This window comes from Chanodichthys erythropterus, chromosome 14 (genome assembly GCF_024489055.1).
Source record: "Chanodichthys erythropterus isolate Z2021 chromosome 14, ASM2448905v1, whole genome shotgun sequence".
In the NCBI taxonomy this organism is placed as follows: Eukaryota; Metazoa; Chordata; class Actinopteri; order Cypriniformes; family Xenocyprididae; genus Chanodichthys; species Chanodichthys erythropterus.
In genome coordinates this window covers 14,829,383-14,841,197 of record NC_090234.1, presented here as the reverse complement: position 1 = coordinate 14,841,197, position 11,815 = coordinate 14,829,383, and the positions used below count along the sequence as shown (strand labels likewise).

General features: G+C 36.3%; 1 protein-coding gene across 3 annotated transcripts in view; it reads right to left on the bottom strand.

The window, feature by feature from the left end:
- Positions 1-11,815, bottom strand: part of tanc1b (tetratricopeptide repeat, ankyrin repeat and coiled-coil containing 1b) — a 183,619-nt gene that overhangs the window by 80,535 nt on the left and 91,269 nt on the right. For all 3 annotated transcript variants that reach the window (XM_067409266.1, XM_067409267.1, XM_067409268.1), the window contains one exon: positions 7,795-8,067. In XM_067409266.1, coding sequence (XP_067265367.1) covers positions 7,795-8,067 — 273 coding nt within the window. The remainder of the gene's footprint in view (positions 1-7,794; positions 8,068-11,815) is intronic.

Below are 11,815 nucleotides of genomic sequence, written 5' to 3'. Positions count from 1 at the left end.
ATGCACATGGCACATGTCGTTTCCTGGGACAGCAGCCACAGAGTGAGACATTTACCCACAAACACAACCCAAACTCTGAGTCCACAAAACACCCCACAAGTGGCCACCTGTACATGTGACGTACTGTGAGCTCACTCTGAGTCCTGCAGGAGAACTGAGGCTTCAGCAGCGTTCAGAGCTGAACTGAGAACAGGATTTTAAAAAGTTAATATTGTGGTTTTATAACTGTATATTTTCCAATTATACTCCATTTCAACATCCTGTGTGACGTGACCAATTCAATTTAATTCAATTCAAATTCACACTGATTAAATGAACAGGGCCAGTTCTTAAATTGTGAATTGTGGCCGACCCATGTGTGTGGCGCAGCGGAACCATCTGGACGGACGGATTAAGGACGCTCTAAAGTTTCTGGAATGCTGCCGCTGCACAGCAGATGAAATCTTAAGCATGCGCTTCTGCCGGGTCTCCGAAGACCACAGTGCAAAGAAGAAGAACGGCAGAATTTCCTCTCTCGCCGAAACACCATCTGCCTCAGTCTGAGAAAGACAAGAAAGAGAGAGTGTAAAAGTGAAAGAGAGGGAAGAACGCAGGCATAGATGCTTCCCATCGACTGTCTCATATGATACAAGTCCTGTGAGGAGAGACAGAGGGTTTGATATGTGAAAACCCCTTCAAACCCTCTGCATTGATTCAACCAAACAGCCCTGATCTATCACACAGCATTTACACTTCACTACTCGAAGCTCTGCCTTAAAGAAGGACTTCACCAAAAACACCAAAGGAGATATTTTAGATGCTCTTTTGTTTACTCATATACAATCATGTTTTCTATCAGCTTAAAGGATTAGTTCACTTCAGAATACAAATTTCCTGATAATTTCCTCACCCCCATGTCATCCAAGATGTTCATGTCTTTCTTTCTTCAGTTGAAAAGAAATGAAGGTTTTTGAGGAAAACATTCCAGGACTTCACTGGGGTTCAACGAGTTGAAGGTCCAAATGTCAGTTTCAGATCAGCTTCAAAGAGCTCTACATGATCCCAGACGAGGAATAAGAGTCTCATCTAGAGAAACCATCACTCATTTTCTAAAAAAAATAAAATACTTTATACTTTTTAACCACAAATGCTCATTTGCACTGCTCTGTGATGTGCCACACATTACATAATCACGTTGGAAAGGTGTTCTTCAGTTCTTTTCAACTGAAGAAAGAAAGACATGAACATCTTGCATGACATGGGGGTGAGGAAATTATCAGGAAATTGACTATCATCTGTCATGTACGGAAAGATCTGCATGAATATTCTTCAAATATTCCTATCTTCCATCAGCACTATTTTTTAATTTGTGAACATACATGCTATCTTCTACAGCTGTATTTCCGATTGTAAGCACACTTGATGGGCAGAAGGTGAGGAGAGACGTTCTCCAGACGTGCCCTGCTGTGCGATAATACAATTATAGATTTATGTCCGTTATTTTTGGACAGAGGGAGATCGAACAGAATCAAAAGACCAGACACAACACAGAACTTGCTTTCGTTTGACTGCATGTGTGCATGTTTGTTTGCAAGGATGCAGATTGTTTCGTGTGCTCATGCCGTAAAAGACACTTTGCTTTTCATTTTCCACATATTAAATAGTAAATCAGCTAAATTAGCTCGAGCTCTTTGCTTTCTCGAGTCTAATTAAACTCATGTAGCGTCGGCAGTTGGTGTGTGTATTCACTGTTTAAGCTCGTTAGTGCTGTTTGCAAAGGCAAGAGTCACTATTACGTTTTTTAAAAGACCTGATTACTTAGATATTAAACTACCATAAAATACACTACCATCCAAATGTTTGGGGTCGGTAAGATTTGAAAGAAATGAATACTTTTATTCAGCAATGATGCATTTAATTGATCAAATGACAGTAAAGACTCTTATAATGTTGCAAAAAAATACACATTTCAAATAAATGCTGTTCTTTTGAAATTTCAATTCATCAAATAATCCTGATGTTTGTTGAGCAGCAAATCATCATATTTGAATGCTTTCTGAAGGATCATGTGACACTGAAGACTGGAGTAATGATGCTGAACATTCATCACAGGGATAAAATACAGTTTAAAATACATTACAATAGAAAACTGTTATTTTAAATTGTAATAATATTTCACTATATTACTGTTTTTTTGATCATATATATGCTGCCTTGGTGAGCAGAAGAGACTTCTTACTGACCCCAAACTGTATATCCTGACATTTTCAAGCTTTATGACAACATTTGACCATAATATTGATGTATATACTCAGAAACATCACCATAACAATCAGACAACAGATCTTCAATTAATCACTAATTCATTCAAATGGACAGTTTTTAAATGAATCTCAGAATTGAATCAAACTTCCCAACTCTAATATTGTTTCTTCTATAGAAGTTTAAATCATAGACACTAAAACTCTTTCTTAAGCCATAAACAAACTCAATATACAAATGTTTATTCAATATACAACATATTTACCATGCATTATTGCATATTGTAGTGGTACTCAAGGGGGAGATGCAAAACAGGTGTGCTATTATTCAGTTAACTAGCAATAAACTCTTACCTGTTGACAGGTAATACATGTTGACAGCTTAATTAACTTAAACTTGCTAGATACTCTTCAAATGTTTGCAGAGATGACAGCAGAAGCAGAGAATTAATGCTAATGTCCACTACACCTCCCTTTGTGGCGATGCTGAGAATGCAACTCTAATATAACTTGATGCATTATAAATTGCATTGAAAAACATCTCAGAATGCATCAATGCAAGAAATCAAGTGTTGCGTAAGCATGTGCTGTCACACTTAAGTCATGTGACAAGGAATAAATCGCGAAACTACACTCGCTTTAGGAACCTTATGGCCAAATAAAAAGCACATTTAAATCAAATTCACTGCATTTAAAACATATTGGGTATATCAATATATCGAGCAGGAGTTTTGCACACACTCAAAAATCAAGTTCTTTGTTGTATGCTCTTACATTCTCATCTGTTAGATGAAAATTCATATGTGAAAAAATCAGACTGCCACATATTTGAGATTTCTGCGACGCAGCGGCAGCAGCAGAGCCGTCGTGGATTGACATGAGCGAGATTTGTGACTCATTCTAATATGTGAGCAGTTAAAATGGGGTCTTTGTTTTCTGTGAGAGAGAGGGAGAGAGAGTTCAGTGTGGTCTTAATGAGCTGTCCAGTAAATGGATCGGTTGCCTGGACACAAATGAAGTTCGGTCTCAGAAATTAAGCGGAATGATTATTCACTGAGGTTGAGAATCCCAGACAGACATGACTAAAGCAGCATCTCCACTGACAGCACCATTTACTCCAGAACACTTAAAGGGACAGACCTCAAAAAAATTAATTATTCACCATCATGCGGTTCCAAACTTTATGCTATCAAGATCCAAAAAAGACAAAAATATATGAAGAGTTCAGTTGCAAACGCCATTAAAAATGAGATAATGATAATGAGCGAATGCTCTCCTCACATAGTATTGCTTCAAAACCGAAGAAGAACCAATCAGAAGACGCAAATCAAACCATATGTTTTCAAGATGAATGGCGGTGTGTGTATGAGTCACTTTCAATAACAGAGCTGCAAGTTTTTTCATGTTTTGTCAGGATTTCGCGAGTAGCGAGTAAACACAACAATGTTCCTTTTGCTGCTGTAAAACTGACAGAAATGGTCGTTTTACTATGTCTTGTTGTCCAAAGAGGTTTTGCAAAAAAAAGCACACATGGACTTAGCTGGTCTTGCAGCAAAAGACAGTCAAATTTGTTAAATATCAATGAATTGACTAAAGTGACATTTTTGAAAATAAGGCATTTCAACTGATCAACATCATCACTGACGGCTTGGATTTGAATGGCGAACATTCTATCAACGTCAATCTGAGAACTTTTGGAACTTTTGTAGACTTCTAATCTTTTTTTAAAATAAAGTATAAAGGATGGCCACACATTATGACCAATGAACGTCCATGAACTGTCTAGTCATTTGAGATTACTGGGTACAGACTTTTAAATTTTGCTTCCAACAAATCCATTAATGAATCACTTTGGCTGATTTGTGAACTAGTTTAATCCACTGAAAAAAAAACCTCAAAAGAACAATGTGTTGACAGATGAATTACTTAAGTTTATTTGTTAAAGGATTAGTTCACTTCAGAATGAAAATATCCTGATAATTTACTCACCCCCATGTCATCCAAGATGTTTGTCTTTCTTCATTCGAAAAGAAATTAAGGAAAACGTTCCAGGATTTTTCTCCATATAGTGGACTTCACTAGGGTTCAATGGTCCAAATGTCAGTTTCAGTGCAGCTTCAAAGAGCTCTACATGATCCCAGACGAGGAATAAGAGTCTTTTCTCTTACATAGGCGGAAGTACCGATCCAGTGTTTACAAAGTGAACATGCAAAGACCAAGTCAAACGGCCTTTACAAAAAAAGGTAAAACAACAATGTCGGACGATTTTGAAGTTTTTCACACGTGACCTTTCCAACGCGATTACATAATGTGCGGCACATCACAGAGCAGAGCAAGACGAGCATTAGTGGTCATCATGTAGAGCTCTTTGAAGCTGCACTGAAACTGACATTTGGACCTTCAACCCGTTGAACCCCAGTGAAGTCCACTATATGGAGAAAAATCCTGGAAAAATCCTCTGACTGAAGAAAGAAAGACATAAACATCTTGGATGACATGGAGGTGAGTCAATTATCAGGAAATTTTAATTCTGAAGTGAACTAATCCTTTAACATTAATATTCTAGAATTATAAAAACGCACATTCACTTCATGTATTTGGAAAAGCACTTGATCATGCTGTTTTAGAAGACCTGTTGAGTGCGCCTCACTCTCTATTCAATTTACATGAACTCAGCACACATCCAAAGTATCTTAAGTAAATTGAGGTAGTGAGACACTGCATATCTCTCTTCTGTTAGCGTTTTCTTGTTGCCTATCCTTCACATAGGACTCGGAAAACCATCAGCGATGCTATATAATTACACCATCATACACTACGTCATATACTAAAATCAGCTGGAAAGAGTTTAAGGAATATTTGTGTATGAAGTGTATGAGGACAGTAAGTAATGTTAACTGGTTCTTATTTAGAAAATGTCTGCTTTCTTCCGCTGATAGAACATATTAAAACACTCTGTCAGTGTTTACCACAGCGCTGAATCTACATAGAATCATTGCTGAGCACCACTGCAAATCATCTAATGATTTATTCACTGGCTGAATCATTCGGAGTGCGTCTTGACTCACTCAAAATTAACCAAAAACTATATGTTGTGTTGTATTTAAAGGTGCCCTAGAATCAAAAATTTAATTTACCTTGGCATAGTTGAATAATAAGAGTTCAGTACATGGAAATGACGTACACGGAGTCTCAAACTCCATTGTTTCCTCCTTCTTATGTAAATCTCATTTGTTTAAAAGACCTCAGAAAAACAGGCGAATCTCAACATAACACGACTGTTACGTAACTGTTGGGATCATTAATATGTACGCCCCCAATATTTGCATATGCCAGCTCATGTTGAAGGCATTAGACAAGGGCAGCCAGTATTAACGTCTGGATCTGTGCACAGCTGAATCATCAGACTAGGTAAGCAAGCAAGAACAATAGTGAAAAATGGCAGATGGAGCAATAATAACTGACATGATCCATGATAACATGATTTTTTTAGTGATATTTGTAAATTGTCTTTCTAAATGTTTCGTTAGCATGTTGCTAATGTACTGTTAAACGTGATTAAAGTTACCATCGTTTCTTACTGTATTCACAGAGACAAGAGCCGTCGCTATTTTCATTTTAAACACGTGCAGTCTGTATAATTCATAAACACAGCTTCATTCTTTATAAATCTCTCCAACAGTGTGTAATGTTAGCTTTAGCTACAGAGCACTATCTAACTCATTCAGAATCAAATGTAAACATCCATATAAATACTATACTCACATGATCCGACGCATGCAGTATGCATGACGAACATCTTGTAAAGATCCATTTGAGGGTTATATTAGCAGTGTGAACTTGCACAATTGCACTGTATTATAGTCGAGAGCTCGGGGTGGGGAGCACGAGGATTTAAAGGGGCCGCAGCCTGAATCGGTGCATAGTTAATGATGCCCCAAAATAGGCATTTAAAAAAAAAAAAAAAATCTATGGGGTATTTTGAACTGAAACTTCACAGACACATTCAGGAGACACCTTAGACTTATATCACATCTCGTAAAAAGATGTTCTACGGCACCTTTAAGGCTTAAATCAATATGACAACTGATGGTTTGTTCATATGCCAACATGGAGTTAAAGATACATATTTAGAGGAGAGCTTTGTTGGTAATAAATAAATAAAATTCTGCTACCAAAACATTTAAAAATGTTTTGTTATTTGTTTTTAATATAAGAATCGTTAATTGAGTCATTAGGGTATTAGAATCATTAAGCAGAATATAAATTGAAACTAGAATCATAAAATTCCTTGTTTCCCATCCGTATATGTAACGAGAAAAAGAGTGTGTTTGTGTGTGTGTGTGTGTGTGTGTGTGTGTGTGTGTGTGTGTGTGTGTGGTAACATCGGCAGCTGTGAAAGCAGTGAGGTTACAGATCTATCAAACGCTCAGTAAAGATTAATGCTTTATTCACTGAGGCCAAACAGGGTGTGAAATGAGTAAAAGCAAGCAGGTGTACAAAATGAAAATGTGAACACACACACACACACACACACACAGTCTAAAGAAAACATACTCTAACCTTGACAACTGCACATGCTTTATGGTGCCAACCGGCTTTTATTTTTTCACGTCGACTCGCTCAGTTTAATGACTGGCAGCTTTTTATGAGAAGCGTTTCTTAGCTTGCATCAAAATAAACCAAACACACACATTCATCTCTCACAAAAACACCTGCTTCTGCAGACATCAAAACATCAGCGTTCATCACCAGCATTGGGTTTCTGAGAGAACTAGAAGCCTCATATTCATACAAACACCACAAAAATCAAGACGATTCTCTAAAGTTATAATCATGAAACAACATGAGCATTTATTTTCTTGACAAATTGGCCCCAAATTCTTTTTGTTCACAGTATTTAATCGAAATGTCACTTTTAATTCTCTTATTAAAATGGTTATGAATTGGTGTATCATGTTGACTTTAAAGGCAGTACAACAAATATCACCATGATGTATAAACACTTTACAGTTTAAATAATATATTTTTATCAAATTACAACAAAGAAAATGCTTTGCTTGCATTACAGTATTTTTGCAAGAAACATGCTTAATTGTCATGAAAATAATTATCAAAATAAATTAAAAATGTCTTATTTCTTTCTCTTGATTTCGGTGTGAAATTCATCAAGTTTTTGCAAGATTCACCCAACTGACAGAGAAGTGGGAAAGATCACGTGATCAGTCGGACCAGCCTGAAGAATGTGGATCTGATGCTAAAGACAGAAGCCAGCCAACAACCAACACACACACACACACACACACACACACACACACACACACAACAGCTGCCCGACGTATCTGCTTCCTCAAGGAGCAACAGGAGAAAGAATGTGTGTCCTGATAATGTGCGCTCTCACAATCTACCACACACTCTCCTAAAGTGGCGGCAAAGTCTTCCCATGAGTCTCTGCTTCCCTTCATTCCAGCAGTCATGCGTCACTCATCACCTCGGGAATCACAGGATGACCCTTATGGTAAACACAATCAGCTGTTGTTTTGATCTCTCTTACCTGCGACTGAGTTGGGCCGAGGCATCATCAGACTGGACGAGTTTTGTGTGGAATAGTGGATGGGTCCCTCAGAAGTCTTCTTAAACACGGAGACGATCCGTACCTCTGTCCCGGACGTTGACGCTTCTTCCTCGGCCACAGGAGAGCACGTGTCTGCCCGTGTGGCCGTCTGTGCCAGCACATGCTGACCGCTGCTCCTTATACTGCCCTCCTTACCCCACTCCAGACTGGAGCCGCTGCGGTCGTCATTCTCTGATGAGCTGGTGATGGTGGCTGGACGAGAGAAACAGAGACGAGATGACAACTTAAAATATTATTGATACTGTTTGCACATATGATTCTGATTCAATCATTGAAATTGATTCTGATTTAAATTGCGTTTTTGCAGTTCTAGAGAAGTCGATCTTTTACAACTTTTACCCCGAGCGCTGTCTAGAAATGCTGTGTCATGCATGAGATGCTGCAAAAGACGTGAGCGCAATGGTTAAAGACGTCCGTCTAGCGTGTGTTTGCATAGAAAAATAATGGCACAGTGAACAAAAATTAATACTACAGACATTTGCAAACTGCACAACATGAAGAGTTCAAAAAGGCATAAAGAAATGACGAAAGCCATCATGTATCATACGTATCGTACATTTTTATGCAAAAATATGGTGCCCACAAATATCGTCAATAAGACAAGGAAATATTATTTTAAAAGCAATACTGAAAAACAATCGCAATATTGATAAAAAAAAAAAAAAAAACGTGATTGTCCGAATTGCACAGCCCTAATCAAAATGGGAATAAATAAATACATGTTATTATAAAATAAATATTATGTTATTATTTTATGACTGGCTGCTATACCACTCCGCTTTGTATACATCAGGGTTATTATAGTCAACTAAAACTTTAAGCATTTACATTTAAATAATATAAACTAACTGAAATAAAACAAAATATAAAAAACTTAAATATTAATTTCATTTATTTTAACTTGTACTAAATTAATAAAAACTATATAGACACGTTTAAAAAAAAACTGATGACAAACAAAATTTCATTAAAATTAAAGTGAAACTAATTCAAAATATTAATAAAAACTATAACAGTATCTCAACTATACTAAAATAATATATATATATATATATATATATATATATATATATATATATATATATATATATATATATATATGAGAGAGAGAGAGAGAGAGAGAGAGAGAGAGAAAGAGAGAGAGAGAGAGCCATGTACAATATGTATACAATAAACAATCAATCAATCCATAAATAAATATGTATTAATAATTAAATAAATCATTACGGTCTGTGCTAATCTGCAGCATGGGAGCTGATTTAGAAATAAAATAAAGTCCCCTGACAAAGGCAAAGATGAAGAGTGGCAAACAGGAGAGCTTGTAAATGAAAAAGGTCAGAAAAAGAAAGATGTGAGAATCTCAGATGACCATCATAACTCATGTGATAAACACTGATGAGTCATCACTGACCTTATCAACACATTCACCTGATCGTCGTTTCACTCCACATTTAGTAGGCTGTTAATGTGCGTTAGCCTGATTTCATCCCTCCACAACATTATTACAAACTGACCGTTACTGACACGCAGCATCGGGATGGATGTCTGTGTGGATCAGTGTCTGCTATCCATGATAATAACTCTTTATAATAATAATAATAATAATAATAATAATAATAATAATAATAAATCTCCTTTTTTATTCAAATTAAAAAAATAAAGAAATAAAACTGAATAAAACTGAAGCACTGAACCAATAGAGACAAACGAGAGTGTCTGAATTCATGCACATGTTTGTTCAGTGAAATGAGGGAGACGGACAAATCTGTGGGTTTAATTTCAGCTCCTGAGTTTATTACAAAATAACACGACAACAGCTGCATGTGTCATGTGTCAGTGCTTGAACACATACAGACATGCTTATACAATGGGGTCTAAACATCCACATCCACATATGATAGAACGAGAGATAGACAGACAGATAGATAGAACAAACAAATTAACGATAGAACGAACGATAGATGATAGATAGAATGAATGAACAAACAACAGAATGCTAGATCAATAGATAGAACGATAGAACGAACGAACAATAGATAGATAGAATGAATGGTAGAATGAATGAACGATAGACAGATAGAATGATTTAAGGATAGAACAATAGATAGAATGAACAAAAGAATGAACAATAGATAGAATGGTGGAATGATAGAACAATAGATAGATAGATAGAATGAAGGAAAGAACAAACGATAGAATGAATGAACGAACATTAAATAGATAGATAGATAGATAGATAGATAGATAGATAGATAGATAGATAGATAGATAGATAGATAGATAGATAGATAGATAGATAGATAGATAGATAGATAGATAGATAGATAGATAGATAGAATGAAGGAAAGAACAAACGATAGAATGAATGAACGAACATTAAATAGATAGATAGATAGAATGAAAGACAGAAGAACGAAAGACCGAAAGACCGAAAGAACGAACGATAGAGTTAACAAATGAATGAGCAAACAATAGATAGCACGATAGATAGACAGAATGAATGAATGAACGAATGAACGATAGATAGATAGAATGATGGAATGATAGAACAATAGATAGATAGAATGAACGAATGAACGATAGATAGATAGAATGATGGAATGATAGAACAATAGATAGATAGAATGAAAGATCAAAGAACGAAAGACCGAAAGAATGAACAATAGAGTGAACAAACGAACGAGCAAACAATAAACAGAACGATAGATAGCACGATAGATAGATAGAATGAATGATAGAATGAACGAATAAACAACAGACAAATAAAACGAACAAACAAATGAACGATAGACAAATACACAGAATGAACAAACGAACAATAGACAAATAGACAGAACGAATGAACAAAAGATAGACAAATAGATTGAACGAACAAAAGAATGAACGACAGAATGAACGAACAAATGATAGACAGATAGGACGATAGATAGACAAATAGAACAAACTAATGATAGACAGACAGAACAAAGAACGAGATAGACCAATAGAACGAACGTATGAACGATCGATAGAACGAACGATAGACAGACAGAATGAACGAACTAATGAATGAACGATCAATCGATGATAGGTTGAATGAATGAACAAATGAGTTAAGAATAGACAGAACGATAGATAGCACGAACGATAGACAAATAGAATGAGCGAACGAATGAATAATAGATAGCATGATAGACAAATAGAATGTGAGAACGAACGAACAATAGACAAACAAAATGAACGAACGAACGAAAGAACAATAGACAATTGAGCGAACTAACGAACGATAGACAAACAGACAGAACAAAGGAACGAACAAACAATAGATAAATAGAATGAAGGATCAATCAATAGATAGAAACCTTTTAAATGTATCTTTTTCATTTTTATCATAACATCACAAATCCTCAAACGCTGTTTATTTCCAGGTTTAAATGAAAGAAGAGCAGCCAGATGTTCAAACGTGTGGATCTCACTGTATATGAGCACACGTGCGTCTCTAAACAGCTGTTCACAGCATCATTACACTGTTACTGAACTATTTCTTCCTGACAAAAGTCTTCACAAACTTCAAAGTCATGAGAGCATCAATCACATCCTGAGCGGGTCACACGGGCCAAACACGCTCCTCTACATCAACAAACCAACATCACCCGCTGGCCCACCTCCTTCAGAGCTTCTTTCTCTCGTCCTAAAACTCGACACTGACAACGGGCTTCATGCATGAAGCACCAGCAGAACGAAACCATTTCCAAAACAATTCTTCACAATTCATGCAAGAATAGATTTAACAAATGATTTACACAGAAATGTGTTATGCTTCTTATGTGTAGCTATGTCTAAAAGCCCAAATAAACATCTTGCAAGAACTGAAAGCAAATTAAAATTGGCTATAATTCAGGGTCAGACCCTATTTCTAACTACAACTTTGTGGTATTAACACATCTTATCCGATATTTCC